Genomic DNA, 26,334 nt, shown 5'->3' with positions numbered 1-26,334 from the left:
AATAAATCTCTAACCCCTCTGGCTGCTGCAGCCTTCCCCGGCTTTGCTGAAGCAGCAAGAAGCAATGTCACCTTGCCACACAGCTGCACCCTCCTGGAGCACAGGCTACTCTCCCCCTCATGTCCTTCGGGCCCAGGCAGCTCCACCCCTTGGGCGCTGCTCTGCGCGGTGGGAGGGGCCCACGCGCCTGTGCGAGGCTTGGCGTCTGCCTCTTGGCTTGGCTGAGCCTGGCCGGGGAGCGAGAACATCTGTAAAGGCTGTTTGCAGACTAGGCTCAACGTGCAGCTGTTGGGCCCGGTCACGTCTCCAGCTGCCTCCGCCTGCCTCCCCCCACCCAACAGCAGCAAGACCAGGGGGTTCATTGCCCTAGCCCAGCCTCCTGGGACCCTCCCTCCCGTGGCCAGGCACTCTGCTATGGCCAGTCTGGTCCCTGCCACCCGAATGCACTCAAAAGAGGAGCGGAGCCTCGGCTGCCCCCTTACGATCCCTTCGGAGACCTTCCCTACAGCCGGGGGGCAGCCAGCTTGGGCCAGTGCCCCCAGGCTGTCCTGCTGGCCGTAGTGGTCCAGCTCAGCGAAAGCCAGCATGCCACGCTCTGCTCCAGCCTAGGCCAATGCTTGTGCCCAGCGTGGGAGGGCGTCTCTGCTGGCACGTGCTCTGCAGGCCCAGTGGAGCCTTCGTAGTCCCAGGGAGACTTGTTCTCTGGCCGATGAGTGAATGGGAGCAGTGACAGGAAGGGCTGGAAAACCTGCCCGCTCAGAAGGGTAGGAGGAGGGGCTGCAACAGCTCCCGGGAGCTCTGAGCGAGGCTACTGGGCTGGGTTTCTCCTCTCGCTCCGGGACCGGGCAGGCGTTGTGAACAGGACAGGGCCCATTGTGCTGGGAGCTGTACAGGCACGTTCTGCAAGAGTGACCTGCCCCAGCTAGCTCACCCGCTCTGTTCTCCCCGGGTCGAGAAGCGATGAGGCTGGGGCAGGGCGGGGGATACACACAGGGACTGAGGCGAAGAACCGCGGGGTGCAACTGCCCGGCATGCAGCAGGGCTTGTTTAATTCTTCGTCTCGGCGGGAGCCACCCAGCTCTCCCGTAAGGTCTGTGCACGCTGGTCCCAACTCGGGGACCAAACTGGCAGCGGAAGAGGAGGCGGCTCAGGCCCGGTCGACACTAGGCTTTAACGTCGATTGTAGATGCGCAGTTCTAGCCATGGCAGTTTAATAGCTGGAATCGACGTATCTACAGTCGACGGACCCAGCCGGCCTCCCTTCCTCCTCGCGCTATTGAGGGGCGCTGGGGTCGACTTCCAGCCCCGGTGGTTTGATTTTGCGCGGCCCTGCGAGGCGTGTGAAATGGAGCGCTGGCACCCGGTGAACGGCTCAGTTAAAGCCTGTCGGGAGGGCTGGGAGCCGGTAGCCCGGGTTAAGCTGAGTTGCTGCATGCTCGCGTGGGCTTGCACCTGAGTAGCTAATCCGAGTTCAGAACATGCCCTTTTTCCTCCATGTGGCTGCGCCCTCAATCTTCATTCCCCCCGCCATGCCCTGGCCAGCCCCTTTGCTGCTGGCACGTTGGTGGTTTGGGGTTTTGCTGGTGCATGGTCACGTCACTGTCTCCAGTGGGATGGTTCTCAGGAGAAGGGTGATCCTGGAAGTGCCGCTGCCTCCGGTCATCACCACCCGGTCCCCCAGAAATCCCTGGCGCCGTTCCCAGTAGGGAGTCTGCACCTGAGCATGAGTCTACCTGAGCTCCCTTGAAGTAATAGTAGATAATCGATAGGACGGTGCTAACAGACACCAGGAGAGGCTCCCTGGGCGCCAGACCGACTTGACCCACCTGCAGGGTCCTCTGGGCCGGGCTCCGGTCGGCTGGGCTCTGCTGATGGCCAGTCTTTGACAAGCAAGACATTTAATAAGTTACAGCTTGGTAAAGGAGCGAGTTTGGTTTTGATTCTGGTCCCACCAAAGCCTTTCTCTCCCGGGCAGTGACCTGCGAAGCTGGGGAAGAGAGCAGGGCAGGTTGCAAGCTCTGCAGGACTGACTCTGCAGTAGGGAAGCTAAAGCCCATTTTGTTGGTTAACCAGCTAACTGCTGGGTTAAACCGAGTAACCCGTCACACGGGTGTGGGGCCAGGCAGCTGGGGAGTGTCCCCTCTGCCATAGACGGGAGCTGCTCTGGCTGGGCTGCAGCGCCCCTGCCTGTGGCACCACCAACAGCAAGACCGGAGGAGCCCGTATCCACTGTGGCCCCGGGCACGCTGCTGGTAGGGGAATTCCAAGTGGACGGGGCAATCCCAGTTCATGGCCTCCCCAGCCATCTCTCCCCCACCAGGGGCCGATGCGGCCTGGGCTGCTCCACCCCAGCCAGAGCACCCCCTGCTTGTGGCACCCCTGCGGGACCGGGGCAGCCCTCTGCCTGCGGCAGGCTGGGGGCTGCTCCAGCCCCGCCGGGTTATCTAGTTACACTTCAATACCCCTCTTGTGCGGGGTCCGTATTTCCCTCCGTAACTCTGGTACAGTCTGTTCCATTCTGAAGTCTGCCCTGATACGCTGACGAGTCCAAGGCTGTGAGTGAGGGACTGTGTGAGAAACCCCCTAGGTAGCGTATTTACAGGAATTTGTGTTCTCTGGTTCAAGTACGTGTTACTTCTCTGTGTCCCAGGGGCCCCAGCAGGCTCTAACCAGGCCCCCGGGGCTGGAGAGTTTCTGCTCAAAATTGACCAACGCCTGGGACGAAGGAAGGGTTGGTCCCATTTAGCAGATGGGGGATTTAGGCGCCGGGAGATGGTGACTTGGCCAAGGTCACAGAGAGGGTCTGGCAGAGTCGGGGTGCGAATCCAGTCCCAGAGCCCCCCAGCAGCAGGGTTCTCTTCTCTGTCACGGTCCTGCAGGCTCTGGACTCTTCAGCTTCACTTCCACTGGGTGAAAAGACACGTGGGGCCTGTAAGCACTGGGCATGACCACGTCCCTCCAGCTGCGGCCTTGCTGGTGCTAATGAAGGAGGAGCCGGCTCTGATTGTGCAGCTGCTAGTCAGAGGCTGAAGCCAGATTACATCAGGCATGGGGCTGACTGAGCAGCCTGGCCTTGGTGCAGGTCACACGCCTCGGCTGGGAAGGTGTCAGCCCTGCCCCTTTTCAGCGTCTTCCCAATCTAGCCGAGTTCTCAGTGCTCCGTGTCCCGGGTGGTGGGGGGGGCGCACTGTGTGGGGGCCGACTTAGTGCCCGGAGTGCAAATCACAGCAGGGAGCAGCTCATGCCCAGTGGCAGCTTGAGATTTCACAGGCAGCTCCACAAAACCCCTGTGCTCTGTCTCTGCAGATCCCCCGTCCTCCCACCCCCTCCCTGCCACGCAGCAGCTGCCCCAGCCTGCCATCCTGGGGCACCTGAAATTTCCATCCCCACCCCGTCACATCTCCCAGGTATAGCTGAGCTTCCTCAGCCGTCTCCAGCTGCCCAGGCTCCCGGTGGGTTGGCAGGGCCCCAGGGAGCAGAGGCAGCCGGAGGCTGACTCGTTGTTTGCAGCCAGCTAATCCCAGCTGTCTTTTTTTTCCCTGGCCAAAGGTGATCACCATTTTCACCTTGGTGGAGGTGGTTCTGACGTCCGGCAGCAGCCCGCTGAAGTACAGCGCTGTGCTCAAGAAACCCAGCCGAGAGAAGTGAGAGCCAGGGGTTGCAGCACCTCCTGGACAGCCCTGCCACGCATGGCTCCAGGGTATGACCCAGGCTGGGCACCGCCCTGGGCTGGGGCAGGCGAGGGGGAGGGGCAGCTTTTTAAATTCGCTTTTACTTGGGGGTGGCTTTTAGCCTGGCTGAGGGAACTCCGGCCTCTCCTGGCTGCGGCTGCCAGAGCGGCAGGGACCTTCTGCCGCTTCTCAAAGACTTTTTAGCTTTTTTTTGTTTTTCTTTTTAAATGCTGCCACCTGCCCCTCTGCCACTGCCCGAGCCTGAGTTGAATCGGTCCCCATGGGTGCTGGCGGCCTCTTGGGAGGCACAGAGGCTACCACTGTCCATTCTGCATGGGCCATGCTGGGCACTCCTGGAGGTGGGAGAAGCGGGAGTCCCTGCCAGGTTCCCTGCTGACTTCCGCGTGGCGTAATAAAGATCCGGCCAGCCATGGCACATGTGTGGATTCGATTCTGTCTCCTCTGCATTCCAAGGTTGGGAATCCGAGGCAGTGACCCCTCTGCCCGGCAGGCTGGGCCCCCGTTAGCCCATGGCCAGGTAATGAGTGGCCTGTGAGCCTAGTTACATCCGAGTCTTTGACTGCTAGTACCAACAGTCCCTTCACAGCGGGCAGCCAGGACGGCTGTCGGGTGCCCCAAGAGTCTGCCCTGTGGAGGTGACACGACTCAGCACTCAGCTTTTACTGCACCCTTACCACTGACCAGGCTGATGCAGCCAAACAGCTAAGGTTCTTTGTTTTGTGTTTGGCGGAGTTACAGTAACTGGAAGGAGTCAGGCTGAAAGCTTGAATGCGGGTTGCTATTTATTAGAAGCAGAAATAAGAATCTTAATGGTTACAAGGTTATTGCTCTATCTTCTTAACTCCTAGTAGGATGATACATATGACGTCAATTACATTACAAGTGAAAAGTTACCCAGCTGAGGACCAGACGCCTCAGCCTAAAGAGCTCTTACTATTAAATGTGCTCAAAAGTGCATTACAGGTATAATTCTCACCCCTGCGTCCTTCGACTCCGGCGTAGCCAATGTCGTTCACTGTATCCCTCGGGAAGAACAGTACGAGGAGGGCATTCCCTGGGACCTCAGGAGGCAATAACTTCACCCAACTGGCAGGTACAGGAAATTGGAGCTCAGTTAGAGTGGGCTGCCGGACCCTTCTTTATACCTCTTGGGTCACGTACACTCTTCCTTATCTAAACGTGCCAATTGTACTGGTTCGCCTTTGTGACACCAGTTCTTACAAGGGAGTTGCAACTTAATTTACACTTGTAAGACAGAGATAACTAAATCATTAAGACAGAACATTCTTTCCGTATGGGCACAAGATTCCTTTCCTGGGACGATGCGTGGGCGTATCAATTATCAGTACCAGCCAAGGGCAGTTTGAGGCTGGCCTGTTAGCCCTCTTATCTGTGTTCTTTTTTCCAGGGTCATGATGAGGCAGCACATCTGTGCTCCCAGGCATCTAAGACTGTGCGTTGTCTTTGTCCTTTGTGCACTGAGGCACCTAAGAGGGGCAAGATGGAGTAGAGCAGGGGTATTCTGCCTGGCTACAGCCCCTCTCTGCTTGCTCTGTCTCAGCACATTGTGACATTCAGCGTCATGCCGCAGCAATGCCACCTGCATTTCCCGCGCCGGTGGGACTTGCGCAAGGGCAGAGCAGGGAGGCGCCGTGCATTGCCTGGTGGCTGGCGCCCTCGGCCGCTGCTCTGCTGCTTGCCCTGGTAGCAGGTGCCTTTGGCTTCCCTGTACAGCTGCTTGCTGTGTTCCTGCGTGACCCTCTGCGCGGGGAGGCCTGGGGCAGCTGCTGGAGGTGTTTCCCTGGGGCAGGGGCAGGGGCAGTGCGAAGGAGTTGGGGGGAGAGCCCCTGTGGGGGTCACATTCAGCAGGCACTCAGAGCCCCCAGCCCTTGGATCCTCTTGGGAGATTCAGGCTCCATCTCCCCTCACCCCCCTTGCATTCCCTGGTCTGCTATGGAAGCCAAAATGCTCCGGTGCCTCTGATCCCCCAGCCTGCCTTGCAGCGACCTTGGCTTGCTCCCCGCACCCTCCGGCCTACCCATGCCTTGACTCATCCCCGGCCAGCCTGGCTCAGCTCCTGTTGCTGCATTCCACATGCCCACTGCTGTTAAACTCCCCCGTGACTCCCGGCTGCGTAAGGGCGAGTGCTGACCACGCCTGGCACCAGTCCCGGCCGGAGTGCTGCAGCGAGATGGTGTCGGCCGGGGGAGTGGGAAGGGGGAAGGTACGCCAAGGAGATGGGCTCGTTTATCATCCGGCATAGACCCAAAGCATCCCGCTAAAGAACAGCAGGTCCCAGTGCCCTCGTATCACTAGTGTCTCCATCTCGTAAACCACTTAGCTCTCTCCCCTCACAGCTTTCTGCTAGGGCTGTGGTCACCTGGCACCAGCTTCCCCCGGCCCTGCCCAGGGGTTGGTGGCTGGTGCTAGCCACAGAGCGTGTGGACAAGACAACCTAGACTTCATCCTAAACTGGTCGCGGTGTAGCCTAGCTGGTGTGCCAGGCAGTGGCCGCGTGCTCACCAGCGTCCAGCCGTGTTAGCTGGCGCAGTCCGACCGCACCAGACCCCTTTCTGCCCAGTCTAGGCAAGACCTGGCTGTCTTGGGCAGAGACCAGCCCAGGGAAGCAGCTGGGCCTTCTCCAGCAGCCGCTGCAGCAGTTGCGAGTGTGACCGCACAGTCGCTCAAGCCCTGCGTGGTTTGAGCCCTCGTCAACCTGAGACCCGCTCAGCCCCTTCTCGCTGTAATGGGATCCTCTCTCACGGCTCTGATCAGCAGAGCAATAGTTAACCCTTGGGGCCCTCGCTGAGCAGCTCCGCTCACCCTGCCCCTGGGATCGGTCCTGCCCATTTGTGGAGCACCTGAAGAGCTGATGCAAAGCCGGACGTGATCCCGGCATGGAGTCCTGGGCGTCTTGCACCTGCTCTCCCCTCCTCTGCAGCTTGAGCAGATCCCCCTCGCCGGGTTCCTGCCCAGCCACCGAGGAGACGTGCCAGCTGGTACAGCCCCGCAAGTGGACCCTGGGCTCCACCCTTCCCTGGGGGACCAATTCCAGCACACCTGTAGGCCTGACCATCTGCCAAAGTGGGGCTGCGTGAGGATTTTATGCCCCTGGTTGGCTTGCATGTGTTTCCTGCTGTTCTTTGGTAACCCCAGGTGGGTGCCTCAGTTTCCCCAGGCACAGCATCAGTGCATAGGTGGTGAGGGGAGTTTAGCTTAATCTAGTGGTGGGCAGGCTACATGCAACCCACTCGGACTTCACCTCTGGGCCACTGTCTCCTTGTCTGCCCCCCATGCACACACCCCTCTCACACTGGGGCGCCGGGGCCCTATGCTTCCTACTCCTGCTTCTCCCTCCCAGCACTTCTGGAGCACCACAAATCGCCTGATTCGTGCTCTGTCCTTGCCCTTCTCCCCCATAAATCAGCTGTTCGGAGGCCGCTGCTGCCCACTGAGCTGAAGGAGGAACGCTCATGCGGCCTGTTCTTGGGTGCCCATTGCTGGCGTAATCCATTTCAAATCCACACCTCATACCCCTGCAGACACCCTAGGGCAGCGCCGAGACATGCCGCTAAGCCAGTTCTGTCCCGGCACTGAACACCGCCACTTCCGAGGGGTTAAAAAAAACCACTGAAAGACCAAAGTTTTGCTGCACAAAGTGTTGGTGCGAACCAGCCGCCGCCAGCACTCCCCTGCCAGCCCAGGTGATGCTGCTCCTGGGGGTGGAAGTATTTAGCTGGCAGCAGAGCCGACAAACAAGCGGCTACGCTGCCTGACTTTGAGCGGTGCGGCGATGCAGCGGTTTCGAAAAGCTGCGCGGGGTAGGCAAAGCCTTCGTGAAGACGGAAGTCTGCGTTATGCCTGATCCGACAGGGAAGTCCAGCTCTGGGGCAGTCTGGAAATGGAGGTGCTCTTCCAGATTCACTGGTGTGGGGTCCCCAGAAGGATCCCTGGGGCCCAGCAGGCCAGCAAACCCATGGGGCGGGTGTCTTTGTTTCAACCTAAGGTTTGAGAAGCAGAAGTACGAAAGGAGCTGAATCTGCTATCTGTGTCTCTCCTGCAGTGAGACCCTTGTTTATCCGCACCACATGCTATCGAAAAGGGAGCTACTTGACACTTTTCTCATGCTTTCCTATACCTAGGATTGGATAGACATCTCCCAGAGCTGGAAGGGACCTTGGGTGGTTATCTAGTCCGGTCCTCTGCCCTCTTGGCAGGGCCAAGCACCATCCCTGACATCTATTTTCCCCAGTTCCTAAATGGCCCCCTCAAGGATTGAGCTCACAACCCTGAGTTGAGTAGGCCAATGCTCAAATCCCTGAGTTATCCCTCCCCTTCCCCCTGTGGCTTTTTTTCTCCTTGACGTTGTTCTTTAGCTGATGATTTACGGCCCGGCTGCAATAGAGCTGGGCAGCCTGAAGGCTAAAGAATCCCCCTGGGAAAACCCTGTCTGGTTATTTGGGCATGGGGGGCAAATGGAGCAAATCTAAAAGCCCCTTCCCCCCTCTTCACTGAACTCCTCCTGGACTTTTAACGGTCTCCTGGCAGCTTGAGCCTCATCAGTACACGAAAGAGCAGGCGGGAGAGGAGAGCGTACGAAGCCACCGGGGCATCTGTTAAGCCAGAAAGAAGCTGCAGGCCAGTTTCTTCAATGTCTGTATAGAGCAACGGGACAAAGGCAATAAATTCTCTGCTGACGGGTCTCTGCGGCTCTCTGCTTGGATGGTAAATGCCCTGGCCGCCTCTTTTGTACATGCTTGAGCCACCTGGGCCCCGCGCAAATGTGAATTCAGTGCAATCAGTGCTGATGGAGAGCGTGACCTCCGAAACTACACAGTGTTTCCAAATCCTGCTAGTGATTGCCTGGCGCTTGCAGCTGTCACAAGCTGTGTGGATCAGTTAGGAACGGCGAGAGCAGGTGAGCAAGAACCAGGCTTGCAGATAGCTCTGGCCTGTAGAAGGCTAACCCCCCCCCAAGCCAGCTGTGTGGGGACGGGCAGGGTGATGGGGAAACTCGCAAAGCCAGCCGGAGCTGCCTTTGGCCCCAGCTAATGGCTGAGTCAGTGGGCGGTATCCCTTGTCCCGGCACACAACCAAGTGCCCCAGGCCACCTCGCTGCAGGAGAGTTTTCCCTGGCTGGTTTTCCACGGGAACGGCACCGAGCGAGCAGCTCCCAGCGCAGAGCCGGCTGCCGCAGCTTCCCAGGCAAAGCATCGTGGCCACGCAGCTCTGCGCCTGTCTGAAGTAGCTTCCCACAGTGCCGCATTCGGCTGGTGAGCTCAGGGCATTGTGGGAATTTACATCTGGGGCATTGTGGGTCTCCCCCTCAAACCCAACTGGAATTCTAGGACTCTAGCCAAGCTAAGAACGTGCCTCTCCAGCGTTCCCGTCACGCCACTGGCCTTGGCACGGCACTCGGCCACGTCCTGCAAGCGTCTCTTCTCATGCCTTTCCTCCAAGAGCTGCTCCTCCATCGTCACATTCGGGGGACTCCTGGCAAAACGGCACAGGCTGTGCTTTCGCCCCCAGAGCCGGGGCGCTGGAGGGGACGTGTGCGCATACGGGGCTGCTGTAATGGTCTCTGGGCGTGTGAACTGGCCACCTGCTGGCACCGCACAGAGGCGCATTTAGGTGTGTGCTGGCGTTTAACGGGGGAGATGACAGCCAGCCCAGCTGACCCTAGCAGAGCCAGGCTGACCACGTGGTGCAGGCATAGTCGGAGTGGGGCAGTGTGGGATAGCAGCTGGAGGACGGCCTGGCCAGGAACAGTTCACATGTCCACACAAATCTTATCCCAGGATAACTCAGTCTGGAGTAAACTTTTCCGTGTGGGGCTGGGGGGCTGGTGGGGAGTGTAACAGTATAACCAATATGGTTTCTCTAGCCATTTTGAGAGGCCTGTAGCTTGTCTGCAGCCAGACTAAAGAACAGCAGCCGGTAACTGTGAAGCTACAAGTCACATACTCACACTCCATCTACATTCCAGCACAATTGTAGCATATCAGGCTGTTAAGAAGAAGACCCACATCCTAGTGCCACCCACTGTTAAACAGATCAAGATGGGTAAAGAAGACTTAATTAACAGCGACAGAGAGGGAGCCGAGCCGTGCTAGTCTATACACTATCAAAACAAAAAAGCAGTCAAGTAGCACTTTAAAGACGAACAAAATAATTTATTAGGTGATGTGCTTTTGTGGGACAGACCCACTTCTTCAGACCATTAGGTGTAAATCAGTTAAGATGGTGGGTTACGATTGGTTAGGTAATTCTGTTACCATAGGTCATAATTGGTTAGTAAAATTGTACTAAAATAATTGGTCAAGATAGAGCTAAGCAGGACTCAGTTTCACTACTTAACAACTTGGGTCCAAGGGGGGAAAAAGAAGAACAGGACATCAAACGGGAAAAAAGAGGACCAGAACATCCACCAGGAGGGAAGAAGGAGCACCTAAAGGACTCACCCCCGAGACCCTGAGGTGCAGCAACCAGCAGCCAGAGAGTGACTTTGTCTGTCCCAACAGGGAAGTCTGTCTGCCTGCCTTATCAGGAGTGGTGAGCATGGTACTGTGCGCTTAGCCTGTATTCTGTTTTCTTGGTAATTGTCAATAAATAGAGAATAACAGTGTTACTGTGGAAGGCTGTCTCACTGGCACAGACCCGCAGGGAATTATGCCCTGAGCCCTTGGAATTGGGTAAGGGTGGGAGTTTAAATTTACAGGGTCAGCCTTGAGCCCTGCAGATTGGGTGAAGGTGTGTGTGGAAGGGATGAGAAATTAGTGTGGGGGACGGGGGGAGGGAGAGAGAGAGTGTGAGTGTGTGGGTGTGTGTGGCTGGCAGGGAGGGCAGAGAGTGCCTCTGTGTGTGTGTGTGTGTGTGTGTGTGTGTGTGTGTGTGTGTGTGTGTGTGTGTGTGTGTGTGTGTGTGTGTGTGTACACACGCACAAAACATTTTATACAGAACTCAAGTGAGGCAAGAACCCAGCTTTCTAGTGTCGACAAGCCTTGGTAACAGTCTGCCTACAACCGCTCTAGGGCCCAGCCAGAGGCCGAGGCTCGGCTTGTTGTCTCCCAGGGGTTGGTTCAGCACTGTGCCTGTAATTTGCTTGCCCCGTAGCTGCTGTGTTCTCCAAGTTCCCGCTCCCCTGCTGGCGGGAGAGCAGGCCAGCTTGCACCAGTGCAGGCCCCTGGGCATGACCACACGACCCCAGCTCCCTAGTGCGAGTGGGGTAGCTTGGCTGCACTGCAGGGCATCTGCTGCAGCCAACCCCCAGGAGCGGAGCCTTACAGGGGACTGGGCTGCGCTGGGGAATGCTGCTGAGTCTGAACACGGTGGGGAGCAGTGGTGCCAGCTGCCATCGTGCTGAGCGTGGTTCAGTGCCGGTGCGCCACGTCCAACACTGACCAGCAACCAAGCCAGGGCCGTGCTCCTGATTGGCCAGCACCACGCAGCATGAGCCTCTCCCCGTCTGTGCTGACCCCCCAGTGTGCTCCACGTCATGCCTGTTCCCGTATCTGTTGGCAGCCAGCAGTGCAGCCCCAGCCATGTGGTACAGCCCAGGCCATGGTGCACGTGGCGCAGTCCCAAGCACAGAAGCACCCGGCTGGGGAGCAGGCACATGCTGGCTCAGGCAGTGGTCCCAGCATCTCCACCCCTCACCCAGCTGGGTTGCACTGACACTGGCTAATGCGCCAGGGGGCCAGGAAGCTGTGTGCTGCCGGGACCTGCCCCACGCACACAGCTGGCCGCTGCCTGGGTCGGTGACAGCCGGACGCTAGCAGCCGGGACCTGAGGGAGTGCGTCACGCCGCGCTCCAAGCCAACGGGCCAGCCAGGCTGTGCTCTCCAGCCCCAGCGCCATGGTGAGATGGGGAGAGCGTCAAGGACTCATGGCTCCTGCTCACGCTTGGTCTGTGTGGGGGAATCCCCCTTTGGTGCCACAGCCCTTTTCAGGGGTCTGCTCTTGGGGCCTCACCTCTCTGCGTCCTGGGACCGCGCCCCTCTGCGCCCCCAGCTGACCTGCCTCTGACATGTGCCCCCCTCCGAGAACCCCTCACTCTGGGCCCCCGTGGCCTCCCCTCCCAGAGCGACTAAGACAGGCCTCATCTCTGGAGCAGGTGACGCTCAGCCAGCGTAAAGCAGGAGCTTTACGGAGCGTTTGACCTGTGCCCAGGAGCCCAGCTCAGGCCTGGCCTCCCTCCGCCCAGCACGTCTGAGTCTCCCCTGCGGCCCGGAGGCCTCTGCGTGCTCTCTCGCCCCAATCCACAGACCCTGCGCTTTGCAGCTGGGCATCTGGTATCACCTGCCCTCAAACACTGCCCCTGGCCAGGTAACCTGGGTCGCCTGGGCCCCTCTTTGCTGCCGCTTCTCTCATCTGTGCCTTGCTCCCCCACCTCCCCTGGCTGGATCCTGCTGGTCAGATCACCCCAGTCCCTCTCCACAGCCCGTTGTACTGCCGTCCAGGACCAGCTGTGCCACTCACGCTGGGTGTCCCGGTCACTGGAGTCTCCATTCTCCAGGCTGCTGGCCGGGGTTTGTGCTGGTCCCTGCAAGAGCCACCTCCCTGCCCCCGCCCCTTGTGAAACCAGTAACCCCCAGGGACACCATGCCCCCCGCCCCCCGCAGACAAACCCCTGAAAAACCCAGCAGCCCTGCTCGGGCAGGGAACAAACTGTGCCTGGCCTGAGCTGAGAACCTACCCGGGACCCCATGCTCATTGCACCTCCCACTGATCAGCAGGCCAAGGGCGTTTCCTCCTGAGCTGGCTTCCCCTGGCCAGGGAGCCGCTCGCATGCAGGGGCAGGATGGTGCTGTGCGTAAACGTTTGGACTCCGGCTGGAACTTGGCATTCGGGGACCCACCTCCCACTGACCCCTACCAGCACCTGGGCTGCAATTTCACAGCCCAGCCTAAGCGGCTGCCCCAGCCAGCCACCAGCTCCGGCCAGCGCAAGGCTAGTTCCCCAGGGGGCCGTGCTCTGGATGCTGAATCCGATCCCCGGCCATTGCCCCAGCCGGTTTCCAGTCCTGCTTTGCCAGTGTTTCGAGGCCACCTGTTGTTCCCTAGGGAAATGTGGCAATGCCACTGGTCTGAACTGCAGCATCTGGGGCCGGGCAGCCCAGGCTCCCCAGGGCTGTGCCGGTAAGACTGGGTAGGGAGCGGCGTGCAGCTGGGCCCCCGAGGCACATGTGGCGCAGTGCCCTGTCCAGCCCGGAGGCTGGTGCCGGGTGTTGCAGCAGGAGCGACTGGAGCAGAGCGGTCCTCGAGTGAGGCATCCCATCACCCCGACCCAGCTCCAGCAGCCGGAGGGTTGGGAACACTGGGAGCCTGAGCCAGCACCCTGACCTCTTGGCTAACCTGCTGGTGGACCGGCCCCCACCCCTGAAGCACTGCCTTTCCGTCGGTGGCAGAGACAGGCCCAGCAACCTCGGCTTTGCCGGCGTCCACACTAAAGAGCCGGCCCTTGGCCCCCCACTGGGTGTGGGCACCGAGGGTGCTGCCCTGCAGCCGGCTCAGGGGAGGGACGGGACGGGATGGGGCAGGGCAGGGGATTTAGGCAGTCGGAGCCAGCCCAGGGTGGAGTTTGGGCAGTAACAGGTTCTGGCATTTCCTCCTGGCAGGTTTCTATTGTGACTGCAAAGCCGCCTCCTTCTTCGATTGCAAGGTAAATAGCCAGGCCGCTTATCAGGGGGCCAAAGCCCTCCTGCTCCTCTCCAGGGGCTCTTGACCCCCAGCCAGCCTGCTGGGAGCAGCCACCCCACGCCCTGACATGGGCGGGGGTCTCTAATCTAAGCTCCTTGTGTCCAACAATGGCTGGGTGCTTCCCAGGGCGACAGCGGGGTCTTGAGGCGGGGTGTGGGGGGAGCTTGGCCCAGGCCTTTGCAGGGGCGAAGGCAGACAGCCTGCAGCAAAGCCTCGGAGGAGCTCCGCAGGGCCGGCTGAGCAGAGCTCAGCTCCCCACCAGGCTTTCGTTGCTTTATCACCCTCCGCAGCAGGACTTTACGCCCCCCACACATTGGGCGAGGAGCCAGCCGGTCCAAAGGTGAAGGGAAGCGTCTATAAGAGACAGCAACCTTCCCTGGCCAGAGCCAGGCGGAGTCTGTGAGGGATCCCCGCACCCCGGCGCTGCACAATGAGCGCAGGGCAACACCTGGCCACAGCTGGACTCTGCTTCTCCCTCTGCCTGGCGGTCGGGCTCTCAGCAGCTCCTGCAGCACGAGGTGAGGCTCAAACTTTGCGGGCCGAGGCAAGGTCGGGGTGCACCTAACAGGAGCCGTCTCTGCTGTGTGCGTCCCTCAAGCAGCCAGCGAAGCACAGCTGTGACCCCGGCTTCAGGTCCACCATCCTGGCGGCTGCTCGGAGGTGTTACCTGGGCCGAGGGGCTGGGGGTCCATGGAGCAGGATTGCTGTCCGTGGTGCCTTGCAGCCCCCTGGCTGTCCCGGGCGCTGGAAGCCAAGCAAGGACGGCACACCCCCGGGCTGCTGCTGCCTCGACCAGGCCGTCCGCTGGAGCGCGGGGGGGGCTGGTTGGGGGCTGTGCATCCCCACCGTGGGGCTGGTTCAATATTTATGGCTGGGAAGTGGAACAGAGGAGCTAGGATGCTCCAGCCATGGGTGCAGGGCCATGGTGGTGCTGGGACAGAGCCAAGCAGGAGGGACCGGGGACTCCTGTTAGCTGCACCCCTCTGCCCCTGCCGAAATGTCAGCAGCTAATCGAAGGGGGCCCCGGGCGCCTGTGCTGGGGAAGGGCCCCTGGGCGCTGCAGGCTGGACAGGGGCACCGAACGCTGCTGCAGAAGGGGGCCGGGGGATGTCCGCTGCTCAGTGTGGGTGGGAAACGGCTCCTGCTTGGCCAGCAGGGTCTGTCCGTGCCCGGCGGGCGGCTGAGCACCGGGTGGGACTCGCTCCGCCTGTGCCCTGCTGGGAGGAGGGGGTGTCCCAGGGTCAGTCCCGCCGTCCCCACCCTTCGCAGCTGTGGCACCTCCTAGTCCCCTCTCACAGCCACAGTGCCCCACCTGAGTCCGACCCCTGCTGAGGGCCATGACTCCATACCCCCCGAGCCCCACTGCCCCGGGGGGCCCCAGCCGCAGTCTCACCCCATGCCCAGGGGGCTGTGACCTGAGCCCTTCGGCCCCACCCTGGGCCCAGGCTGTGGGGCTCCAAATCTGGCCCGGGGCCTGAGCTAGCCCAAGCCACCCTGGGCACCCCGTGGAATTACCAGGGGGCGACCCCCCCCCCGAGAGCAGCTCGGGCCGCCGGGGCAGGAAGCAAGAAAGATGGCTGCAGGCCTTGGCTGTGCCCGCTCCTGGGCTCTGCTGGCGGGGAGTGGCGGGGGTCTCTGCACAGCCCCTGGAGTGAAGTCACAGAACTGATAGTCAAGCCCAGCCCGGACCTCCACCCTTTGGAGCCAGCCGGCTCCCCCGCCCCCACCCCCACCGGGTGACTGGCCCAGACCCTGGAGCTTGTGGGGAGGGTGGGAGCCCCAGACCTCGCCACATGGCTGCCACTGACTCTGGAGCTTGTGGGGCTGCCAGGCTGCCCCAGATCCTGCACCCCGCCCCCCGCGGTGCTGCCCCAGATCCCTGCCCAGGCCAGCAGCGGTGGGTGGCAGCGTAGCCCCAACCTGGCAGCCTAGAGTCTCCATGCCCGACAGCTGGAAGCCAGTGGCCACAGCCCTGTGCAAGGTGGGGTGGGTGCCGTGTGGCTCTCCCACAGGCTGGGTGGGGGCTAACGCCCAGGGAGCCGTGGGTCGCGCTGCCCCTTGGCCTGAGCCGCATGCAGGGTGGAGGCCCCCACTCGCTCCGCCGGCAGCAGGGCTGCACTCTGCTGAACCTGCGCTGAGGGGCGACACCGGAGGCTGGAGGCCGGGGGCTGGGGGGGCACAATTGGGCCAACACCACAAACAGCACCACCTTCCTGCCAGCTCTCAGCAAGGCCCCCGCTGCCAGCCCCAGGGGTGGCTGAGGAGCAGCTTGGTGGTAGTAAGCCAGCAGGGTAGTTTCCCAGGCTCTGGCTCTTCGGGGGCGGCCCTCCCCGCTCTGGTGCTCTGGGGCTCGCTGCCCTGCAGAGACGGGGGAACCGTGGCCCCGGGGCTGGGAACGTCACCACAGTCTGGTGGTCAGCATTCCCTCTCAGCTGGGCGACTCCAATGCTGCCCAGCCAATCAGCAGAGCGCCCATAGCCGACAGCCTGTGTTTCCCTGGGTGGTGCACAAGGCGCATGCCTCAGTGCGCATAGCAAATTTTACTCCGCACATGGACAGAAAAGATTAGCGGGAATCCTGCAGGTGGCTGAGGGCACGGGGAGCCGGCATCTGGGTGCGGCGCAGCAGGGGCAGGGCAAGAAGCCCAGCAGGCTTTGATGGCAAACCGCCCCTCCCTTTGTACTCTGCCACACGCCAGTTCCCCACCCTCAGTTTCTGCTCCCCACCAAGCAGGCAGAGCCGGAGAGGCCTCAGCCTGGTCTGATCAAAGCCCCATTTGCAGCATTTGAGCCCTAACTCTCCTGCAGAGGCCTGCCCTGAATAGCCTGCCCCTGCCATGGGTGATCCCCACCCCCAGAGGGGAGGAAATACCAGCTGGGTTCCCAGCCCTGCAGGCACTGCACGTGAGGTTTCAGAGGGGGCAGCTCTGGAGGAACCCAGAGGCTGTTTTACTGCACGTCCCTGGCTCCTCAAGGGTGCCCGGAGCCTGGGCAGAGCTGGACTGCACAGGGTCTGGGCTTTTCCCCATGGGAGGTAGAAACACCATGAGGGGCCCAGATCTCCCATCATTTCAGTGCCACGGACCACCCCCCCATCTTGCCCCACACACAGATCTCACACACAGCCTCCAGCCATCCTGTGCTGTGCCCTCTGCTGGCTGGCACTAGAACTGCAGCGATCTGTGACCTAGGCCCCGTACTGGAAGCAGCTCAGGGTGCTTCTCCTCTGTGGTGCTAGTGTGAAGCAGGGGGACCCTGCACGGTGGGGGCCTGTGCTGGTGACCCAGCCCCTGCCTGAGGGGTGCTATGCTTGGTTTGCTGCAGGAGGCAGCTGCCGGTGTGGGGCGGGGGGGATGCTGGCTTGGCAAGATCAGGTGCTAAAACCCTCAGCTGTCTCTGGGGCACCTGGAACTCTCTGCTCTGGCCCAAGGGTCCCGGTGGACATTGACCCGACACCCACCCGCACAGGACACCCCCCCAGCCGCCTGCTCTCCCAGCTTGGCCAGGGCCTGCTGCAGGTCGGCGGGCGCTGTGTACAGGCTCTGACCCACACACCCACTCCCCCCCACCCGGCCCTGCCTTTCAGAGGACGAGAAGGCCCCTGCCTACTGGAACGAGCGTGCCCGGAGGACTCTGGAGTCGGCGCTCAGCCTGGCGCCCGTCACCCGCCGCGCCAAGAACATCATTCTTTTCCTGGGCGACGGTGAGTGCCGGGCTGGGGCCAGGCACCGCACCACGCCCAGATCCCTCCGTCCTGCTGCTCATCGGCCTTGGCCAGCTAAGCCGAGGCTGGAGCAGGCCAGGTGTGCCATGGAGAGGTACGGGGGGGGGGGGTCTCTAACCATGGGCCAGCTGGCCAGAGCAGGTCCCAGCCCCCAGCTGCGGCAGGGACAGGTGGGGCTCCCGTTGCACCGGGTCCCCAGTGCCCTGCCACTCACGGAGGTTTGTGTGCTACAGAAGCCTGACCCAGGTGCTGGACATGGGACAGCATTAGCTGGCAGGGTGCTGGTGCCTGGCGCGGGACACTGGGACCAGGCCTAGCTGGGCCCTGGGGGATGCTCCCTGAGTAGCTTTTTCCGGCTGCTGGTAGCGGAGGGAGCAGTGACGACGGCTTGTCTGCCCTGAGGTGGCAGCCAGGCCTGGTCAAGAGGGCTACTCTCTGCCCTGGGCCTCAGTGTCCCTGGCAGCACACGGGGATAGAACTGGCCTTGGGTGAGGGTGGCCATGACCGGCTGGGTGCCCTCTGGGTGCTGCAGCTCTCCCTGTGTGGAGCATGGGGCTGGGGCAGACTCCTGACAACTCTGGACACCCTTCCTGGGATGGGAGCCCTGCCAGTGCAATAGTAGGACCCCCCCGACCCCCCTTTAGTCCCACACTCCTGGGACCTTCAAAGGGCTCTACGTGTGACTGCCTTCAGCCCTGCTCTGCCCTCCTGCAGCCACCCCCCCACCCCACCCCCTGACGGACTCCCCTCGGCCCTCCTGGGTTCTGGCAGCTCCCTGGTTCTGTAGCACAAGCCACAAAGCAACCGCTGGCAGTGAGCGGCTGAGCCTGGCACAGCTCGTAAATCAAGGCAGGGGCCTGGAATCGCTGGGGCATGTAGTGCTGGAGTCTCCCAACCTTGGCCAATCCAGCTGGCACCACCTGTGCCAGGACCAACGGAGATCTCCGATAAAATTCCTCCCCACAGCCCAGCCCTACAGGCTGGCCAGCCAGAGCTAGCTGGCTGTCTGGCACTCAGCAGGCCCAGATCCCACAGCCTAGGGGCAGGGGCAGGGGCAGCCCCCCCCCCCATGCCACAGGTGCACAGACAGGCACCCAGAGAGGGTTAGCAGAGCTGGGGACCAAACTGAGTGACTTCAGAGCCTGGGCTGTTGCTGGGCCCTGTCAGCCATAGCGTCCCTGGAGCTGCAGGTGAGTCTTTGAGAGCTGGCAGCTGTGCTGGGCCTTTGCCCTGCCAGCGCACAGATCTGCATCCATCCAGCAGGGGGCGACGGTGCCAGCGTGGGATCAGGCTCCAGCGCGTGGCTCCAGGCAGGGAGTGGGCCCACGGCGGGGAAATGCGCTGGCCTTGCATGGCCGCCTCTCGCCAGCAGGCGGCCTCCTGGCCGAGCTGTGCTGCCTCGCCCAGCGCTGGTATGGCCATGTGCCCGCTGGGCTGAGGGGGGGCTCAGGACACTGCGTGGCAGCCAGTGGGGTTAATTAAATGGGGCTAGTGGCCTCCGGAGCAGATGTGGGACCTGCCAGGCCTGGGTCACAGCCTGTCCCTTGGGATGTGCCCAGCAAACAGTGGGGGCGTGTGTCTCAGCCTGGCCTTCTGTGAGGCATGTGAGGAGAGGGTCTGTTGCCCCCCAACCCCCCCCTTCACTGATGTGCCAGCAGCTCCCTCCAGCCCCGGACCTGATCCAAGAGGCAGATCAGAAGCGCCCCCTGCTGGCTGGGCCAGGAGCTGCTGGGATTGGCTGTGGGCAGCGCCCCCTGCTGGCTGGGCCAAAAGAGCTGGGATTGGCTGTGGGTAGCAGCCCCCTGCTGGCTCAGCTGAGAGCTGCTGGGACTGGCTGCAGGCAGTGCCCCCTGCTGGCTGGGCCAGGAACAGCTGGGACTGGCTGCAGGCAGTGCCCCCTGCTGGCTGGACCAGGAGCTGCTGGGATTGGCTGTGGGCAGAGCCCCCTGCTGGCTGGACCAGGAGCAGCTGGGACTGGCTGTGGGCAGAGCCCCCTGCTGGCTGGACCAGGAGCTGCTGGGATTGGCTGTGGGCAGAGCCCCCTGCTGGCCGGGCCAGGAGCAGCTGGGACTGGCTGTGGGCAGTGCCCCCTGCTGGCTGGGCCAGGAGCTGCTGGGATTGGCTGTGGGCAGCAGCCCCCTGCTGGCCGAGTCAGGAGCAGCTGGGGCTGGCTGTGGGCACAGCCCCATCGGTGCCTATCAGCCGCGGGGCTGGGCTGTGATGCTAACGCCCGGCTGGGCTGGGCTGGTCTTGCAGGCATGGGCATCTCCACCATCTCCGCCGCTCGCATCTACAAGGGGCAGCTGGAGGGCGGGCCTGGCGAGGACAGCCAGCTGGCCATGGAAACCTTCCCCTACGTCGCCCTCGCCAAGGTGAGTGCCCCGCCCAGGGATGGAGGTGCCCAGGGGGCCGGAGCTGCTTCTCAACAGTGCTCTGGTTTGGCTAAGAACAAGCCTCATATTTGGGCCACCCCGCCCCCTGCACCCAGGCACCCAGGTTGGCTCCGGGGCCCCTCTCCCCAGAATGCTCTGGGAGCCAGCTGGTCAGCAACCGGGAAGTTTGCCCTGTGCCAGGTTGGCCCTCTGCCTTGGGCAGCTGGCAATGGCAGTGGCCCAGGGTGGCTCAGGGAGGGCCAAGTCTGGCATCACAGCTGACGGGTTCGGGCAGGAGAGTCCAGGGGAGCGGCTGAGCACAGGGCAGGTGACGGTGGTGTTGCACTGTGATGTGGGGAGAGCCAGGAGCAGATGGCATTGGATGAACCCTGTGGGGACAGAGCTGGCTTGGAGTCCCCCCCCCATGTGCCCGACAGGCTGAGTTCCCTGCGGGTGGGAGCTCACAGATGGGCTGTGGGCCTCTCCCTGCAGGGCCACGCTGACTCCAGTGGGGCTCTGCATACCAGCCTGGAGGAGCCCTGTGGGGAGAGCCCCAAGTCCCCTGACCGCCTGGGTCTACCACTCAGTCCTCCTGCCGGGTGAGACACCCACGGCTGCCCAGGAATGCTCCCAGGGCCTGGGTTCGTCCAGCCGCCCCCAGTGCCATGCTGGGCTCGCTGCAGCCCGCCGCCCAATTTCTCTCTTGCAGACGTACAGCGTTGACCGGCAGGTGCCCGACAGCGCTGGCACCGGCACCGCCTACATGTGTGGCGTGAAAGCCAATGCCAAAACCCTGGGGGTGAGCGCCGCAGCCACCTATGGCCAGTGCAACACCACCTGGGGCAATGAGGTCTACTCTGTCCTGCACCGGGCCAAGCAGTCAGGTAAGACAGCACCGGGGACGGTGCCCACCAGCTGCCAACACAGGCAGTGCAGCCTCTCTGCCAGTCCTGTGCCCTGACCCAGCCCAGTGTGGGGCACGTGGTGCTCCCGCATCTCTCCAGTAGCCATTGCCACAACAGAGCGTAATACCCGAGGTTTTCTGGGGACCCCACTGAGACGATCTAATCAGGTGAATTAGTTAGAGACAGGGCTACCTGCAGCCCACGACTGGAGTTCCCCACTCGGGCTAGCGAGAAGCCATACAAGTGTAAGGCTGACAGACGCGGGTCTGGGTCGTAGTCAGCAGCAGGGAACGAACCTGCGACCTCAGGAGCTAAAGTCATGGGCTCTGTGGCATGAGCTAAAAACCGGCTGCTTCTCAGCCAAGGCTGCAGGGCGGCGACTTCACTCTCCCTCGTCAGTGGACTCTGTGCCTCCGCTGGTATTGCTCCTTATACAGGTGAGAGGTTATGAAAGCCAATCGCACCAGATCCAAACAGGGTCTCCCAATCCCAAAGGACCAGCCGTGTTCCTAGGTCAATGTATAACAGCCCTCACCCCAAAGCGCGCTGGCCCCGGCCTGTGCAATCCCAGCTCAGAAGGTTTATTCATAAGAAAGAAAGTTGCTAAAGGAAATCAGATACCTCCACCATCTGCAGCATTCCCCCTGCAGGCCTCCGGCGGAGGGGAGGGATCCGCTGGCTCACATCACATCTCTGGCGTAGGCCCGCTGTTGGGGTGGGGCGTGGGTCCTTTGCTGCAGCTTCAGTTCATAGCAAAGGTTCTCCAGAGGCAAGAAGCCGGATTGAAAACGAATGGAGGCACCTCCAGGGCCCTCGATTTACCCTTGGCCATGTGGAGGGACGCCCATTGTTCCTGCTGGGGGCAAGTCGGTCCCAGGATGGAGTTTGTCACGTGGGCAGGTCACCTGGCCCGGCCTGACTCAGACCTTTGCAGGCAGCAGCCACCGCTGCCACGCTGCTCTGAACGTTCGCGGAGGAGCTCCTCAGACGTGGCTTGGCCCCGCCCAAGGGCCAGTGTCAGTCGGGTACCGCTGGTCCCTCGACTAGCAGCCCTGTCGCAGCAGGCCGGCCCAGGCGCCCGGTGAGGCCTCCCCGAAGCAAAGATCTGAAAGCCGAGCCCGGAGCCGCTGCTGCCAACGTCAGCTGCAAACCGAGACGGGCGCCCGCACGGCACAAGCCGGCCCAGCCAGCCATGAGCTTTGCACAGCCCTGTCGCAGGGCCCCCTTCCTGCGGGACGCGGTGCCAACACAGAGCGGCGGTCGCCCCGATGACCCATAAGAACATATCACACCTCAGTTACATCACCTGGAACCAGACCTGACTCCCGTCCCCCTCCGCTGGCCCCAGCCTGGCCATCCACAGCCCCCTTCCCACCCCCTGGCATGCTCAGGCCGCCCCGCAGAACACAGCAGTAACCCGCCCGCCCCTCTCGTGTCGCAGGCAAGTCCGTGGGCATCGTGACGACCACCCGCGTGCAGCACGCCTCGCCGGGGGCGTCCTACGCCCACGTGGTCAACCGGGAGTGGTACAGCGATGCTGACCTGCCCCAGGAGGCCCTCCGGCAGGGCTGCAAAGACATCGCTTACCAGCTGGTGCACAACACAGACATCAACGTGAGCTGCTGGGGGCGAGGAGGCGGCAAGCAACAAGGGGCTGGGGCAGAGACCTCTGCAGCAAGCACAGCTCATGGCATCCCTGTGATCTGGCCGTGCACAGCTGGGCCGAGCTGGGAGCGTCCTGCCCTGCCCAACGTACCAGGCAGTGGAGGGGACCTCCCGGCCCATCCAGCCTTTGCTTCTGGCCCTGCTTTCAGCTCCCTTCCCTGTGGCAGGGGTGTCAGAGGGAGGGGAGCAGGGGACAGAGACGGCCCTTCTCCAGGCTGTGTGGGGCAGGAGTCGCTCATGGGGGACTTCCCCCACCAGGCAGCCCCAAGCCAGCTGCCCCATCCCCCACTGCAGCAGGGAGCATCCATCCTAAAGACAGGATATTTGCTCTTCTCGCCCAGCCCTGCCCCATCCCCAGGCCCCGCCCCATGGGGATGTGCTTGTGGGGCACCATTTCCCCACAAGACGCCGGCATCCCAGCTGGTGGTTTCTCAGAGCTCTATGCAGTTTCCATGTTGGCCAGAGTGGGTGCTGCTGCGCCGTGGCTGCTCTGGGCGCTGGCTGCGCCGTGGCCGCTCTGGGCGCCGGCTGTGCCCAACCTATGGGGGTGCCAGAACACACCTGATTCCAGTGCCACTGATGGCTGGGCTCTCCTCCACCCCGGCTGCAGGTGATTCTGGGTGGTGGGCGGATGTACATGACCCCCCGGAGGACCCCGGACCCCGAGTACCCGATGGACCCGAAGCAGAGCGGGACAAGGAAGGACGGACTCAACCTGGTCGAGCAGTGGCTCAGCACCAAGGAGGTACCAGTTCTGCCTGTGCCCCCAGCAGAGGGACAGGGCTGGGGGCAGCCTCTGGGCTCAGCTGGGGCTGGTGCATGTGGCATCGGCCCTCTGTGGAACAGTCACACGGCACAGCGTGCAGCGTACACGCTAGGGGGGCGTGGGCATGAACGTGGCATGTACAGGCCGGGGGGGCGGGAGTGCATACGTGTGGCAGAACCACGCTGGCCGTGGCCTGGCCCGCTCTTTGGGGCACGTCCCGTGGCCCTCGCACATGTGGGCTGAGCCGGGTCTGTTCTGGCGGCAGGGGGCGCGGTATGTCTGGGACAAGAAAGGCCTGGACGCCGTGGATGAGACCTCCACTGACTACCTCCTGGGTAAGGGTGGCCACTGGGCCAGGTGGTGCCACGGGCGTTAGCCAGGCTTGTCCGGAGGGCGCGGTGGGAAAGAAACCCCAGCTGGGCAGGGCACCCAGGGCTCAGCCAGCCCCCTCCCAGGGACCTCCCTGGCTGGCGCAGCAGCCCCACAGCAGGCAGGAGGGAGCTGGTGTCCATGAGCTGGTCCGGTGAGGAGTGTGAATTGGCTGCATTTGGGAAACTGCCCGGCTTCCGTGTGGTGCTGCAGAGCCGCATGCCCTGACTGCTCTCCTGGGGCACTGAGCACCCCAGCCCCTGGGCACTGCCCACCCTGGCCATGCCGTGATGCCAGGAGAGAGGCAGTCTACACCCCGCGCGCCCCCCGAGGGCGGCTGCACTGGGCAGAGGGGCCAGGCAGTCATGGCTGTCCCTTGTCAGGTATCACTAGAACCCCTCTCCCAGGGCTGGCCCCCCCCCAGCGCCCCAGGTACCAGCCAGGGCCCCTGGGCATCGCCCCAGGCCCAACAGCTTCCGGCTTGTCCTGGCAGGTCTCTTCGAGCCCAAGGACATGAAGTATGAGCTGAACCGCGACGCCGCCGCGGACCCGTCCCTGGTGGAGATGACGGAGAAGGCCGTCCACATCCTGCGCAGGAATCCCCACGGCTTCTTCCTCTTCGTGGAAGATGAGTGGCACTGGCCCGGCCCTCCCGCCAGCTGGGAGCAGAGGGTCCCGCCGGCCGAGGGCACCGGGGGCAAGTTACCGGCTGGCCCGTGGTGCCGGGTGCCGTAGCCGTGACCTCGGGCCCAGGCAGAGGGCTGGAGGGGGGCGAGGGTGAGCGGCGGAGGTGGGCGGCGCCGTGACGGTCTCTCTCTCCTCCCTCTGCACGCGGCAGGATCGACCACGGGCACCACAGCAGCAGAGCCAAGCAGGCGCTGAGCGAAGCTGTGATGCTGGACCGGGCGGTGGGCCGGGCTGCCGAGCTGACCGACGCTGCGGAGACGCTCACCGTGGTGACAGCCGACCACTCACACGTGTTCAGCTTCGGGGGCAGCACGCCCCGCGGCAACAGCATCTTCGGTGAGGGGCGGGGGCTGGGGCGGGAGCCGGGCACCACGGAAACCCCTGGGAGAGTTGGGTACTTGTCGGCAACAGGGCCGGTACCCTACCCGTGGCCCGACTGCCATCCTGCAGCACTCTGCTGCCTCAGGCCTGGGCTCGCTGACCCTCACCCCTGCTCCCTGGGGACCTGCCATGGGCACAGCATTGCATGCGCTGCCCTGGCTGATGGCGTGCACCAGCTAGCCCGTTGTGGCCACGCCACGTCCAGCACCCAGCTCGGGAGGTCGGGGGGGGCTGTGCCAGCCTGAGGCCTCCACCGCGTGCCAGCCAAGGGGCTGCTGACGTCTCCCTGCCTGCGTGACAGGCCTGGCACCCAAGAAGGCCGAGGACAAGCGGCCCTACACCAGCATATTGTACGGGAACGGGCCGGGCTACGCCATCGCCAACGGGAGCCGTCCGGACGTGAGCAAGCTGCCCATCGGTGAGAGCTGCCACCTGCCCGGCTGGGCCCACAGCCCCCGTGACGTGACGCCAGGGTGCTCGGGAAAATGGGCTGGGCCCCTCGTGCTCAGGGCAGCACCAGCCAGCCCCGAGGCACCGGGCGGGAGGCAGGAGGGTTAGTTCTGTGCCCCCACTGAGGGCTGGGGGTCACTGCACTGGGCTCCTCCCAGCTGGGGCTGGGAGGCTTTGGGGGCGGCTGGGAGAGGGTCTCCTGACTCACACCCCCCTCTGTCTGTCTGGCTCCCCTCCCGCCCGGCAGAGGACAAGGACTACCGGCAGCAGGCGGCCGTGCCCCTGGACACCGAGACCCACGCCGGCGAGGACGTGGCCGTCCTGGCCAAAGGCCCCATGGCGCACCTCTTCCATGGTGTCCGGGAGCAGAACTATGTGGCACACGTCCTGGCCTATGCAGCCTGCCTGGAGCCGTACCACAGGGGCCCCGAGTGCCCGGCGCCCAGCCCCAGGTCAGGCAGCTCAGGCCTCAGCCAGACCCCTGGTCTCACACTGCTTGCCCTCGGGGCGGCCTCCCTCCTGCCAAGGCTGTGACAGCCGGACACCGATCTCCACCAGCTTCCTGCTCCCGGCCCTCTCCTCGCAGAGCAGCCAGCACCCCGAGGCTGTGGGGCAGGGAAGGCCCGGCCCCTCTACCTGGCCCCACGCCAGAGAGAGAGATGCTCTCACTTGCTCCTGTATATAAGTTAATAACAGTCTCCTGCTCTCCCCCCGGAAATAAAATCTGCTGCCCATTGGGTTTCACCAACGTCTCTGATTTTCCTGAGAATTCCCCACCCACGAACGATGTGTCACTCCCTCCAGGTACGGCTGAGTTGGGTGCAGCACCCTGGGGACCTGGTATCAGGGCGCCCAGCCCAGCTGCTGAGTTTCTGCTGCCAGCGACGGGCTGGGGGAGGCCTGGAATTCCCTCCCGCTATCGCGGAGGACACTGCCCCTCAGCATGACCCCCTCCCTGCTTCCCTGAACGCCCAGGTGTAGTTAGCAGGGGTGGCCTCACAGGTCTCTGGCTCCGTGGATGATAAACCAGTCTACTTGCGTTTGTGCTCAGTGATGTGGCCCTGTGGCTGCGGCAGACCCCGAGAGGGCCCCCAAAGATCGCAGCCCGGATAAGGATGGAAGGTGTCTGTCCAGGTTTAGTGTTAAGCGACATACAGTAACAGCTGGCAGTCGCCTCTGCTGAGCTGCTGCACAGGGGAATGGCTTGGTCAGTGGGAAATTTGCGCTGCCCCCAGGTCAGGCAAAGACCGTCCCCCCATGAGAGGTACAAACAAATCTCACCTCACTGCAGCCGTAGCCGGTCGCCGGCCGCTGACGCTCCTTGGCTCCAGCGCTCCCGTATCAGGTTTGATTAGATCATCTCTATCCATCATGCTGGCAGTTCAGCCCCTTTCCTGAACCTGGTGCTGTGTCGGAGGAGTTGGTACCAAGGTCTTTGCTAATGAGCGGGTGCTAGCAGGTAATTCCGGTTTATGACTGGCATCATTATGATTCCGCACCAGGGCTAACTGCCAATTAGCGGTGTGCACGCTCAGCCCCCTTGGGTCCAGCACTGTTAGCAGGGGCCTGCCTCTTGCTCAGCGCTTGGCTTTGCGTTATGCATTGGTGGCTACGTCTCAGACCTCG

At 62.6% G+C, this 26,334-nt stretch overlaps 2 protein-coding genes across 3 annotated transcripts in view; both read left to right on the top strand.

The window, feature by feature from the left end:
- Nucleotides 1–4,104, top strand: part of DIS3L2 (DIS3 like 3'-5' exoribonuclease 2) — a 256,171-nt gene extending 252,067 nt beyond the window's left edge. For both annotated transcript variants that reach the window (XM_075004083.1, XM_075004085.1), the window contains exon 22: nucleotides 3,550–4,104. In XM_075004083.1, coding sequence (XP_074860184.1) covers nucleotides 3,550–3,648 — 99 coding nt within the window. In that variant the 3' untranslated portion in view covers nucleotides 3,649–4,104. The remainder of the gene's footprint in view (nucleotides 1–3,549) is intronic.
- A 12,885-nt stretch (nucleotides 4,105–16,989) lies between these two features.
- Nucleotides 16,990–25,426, top strand: LOC142018225 (alkaline phosphatase, germ cell type-like). Its single transcript, XM_075003812.1, has 10 exons — nucleotides 16,990–17,092; nucleotides 19,370–19,485; nucleotides 20,195–20,369; nucleotides 21,832–22,004; nucleotides 22,666–22,800; nucleotides 23,087–23,156; nucleotides 23,684–23,818; nucleotides 24,022–24,213; nucleotides 24,560–24,676; nucleotides 24,956–25,426. The coding sequence occupies exons 2-10, from the start codon at nucleotides 19,372–19,374 to the stop codon at nucleotides 25,240–25,242; spliced, it is 1,398 nt and encodes a 465-aa protein (XP_074859913.1). The 5' UTR covers nucleotides 16,990–17,092; nucleotides 19,370–19,371; the 3' UTR covers nucleotides 25,243–25,426.
- The last annotated feature ends 908 nt before the right edge of the window (nucleotides 25,427–26,334 follow it).

Source organism: Carettochelys insculpta, chromosome 10 (assembly GCF_033958435.1).
Source record: "Carettochelys insculpta isolate YL-2023 chromosome 10, ASM3395843v1, whole genome shotgun sequence".
Lineage (NCBI taxonomy): Eukaryota > Metazoa > Chordata > Testudines > Carettochelyidae > Carettochelys > Carettochelys insculpta.
Note: the sequence above shows the minus strand (reverse complement) of the source record. Positions and strands in the feature narration are given on the sequence as shown.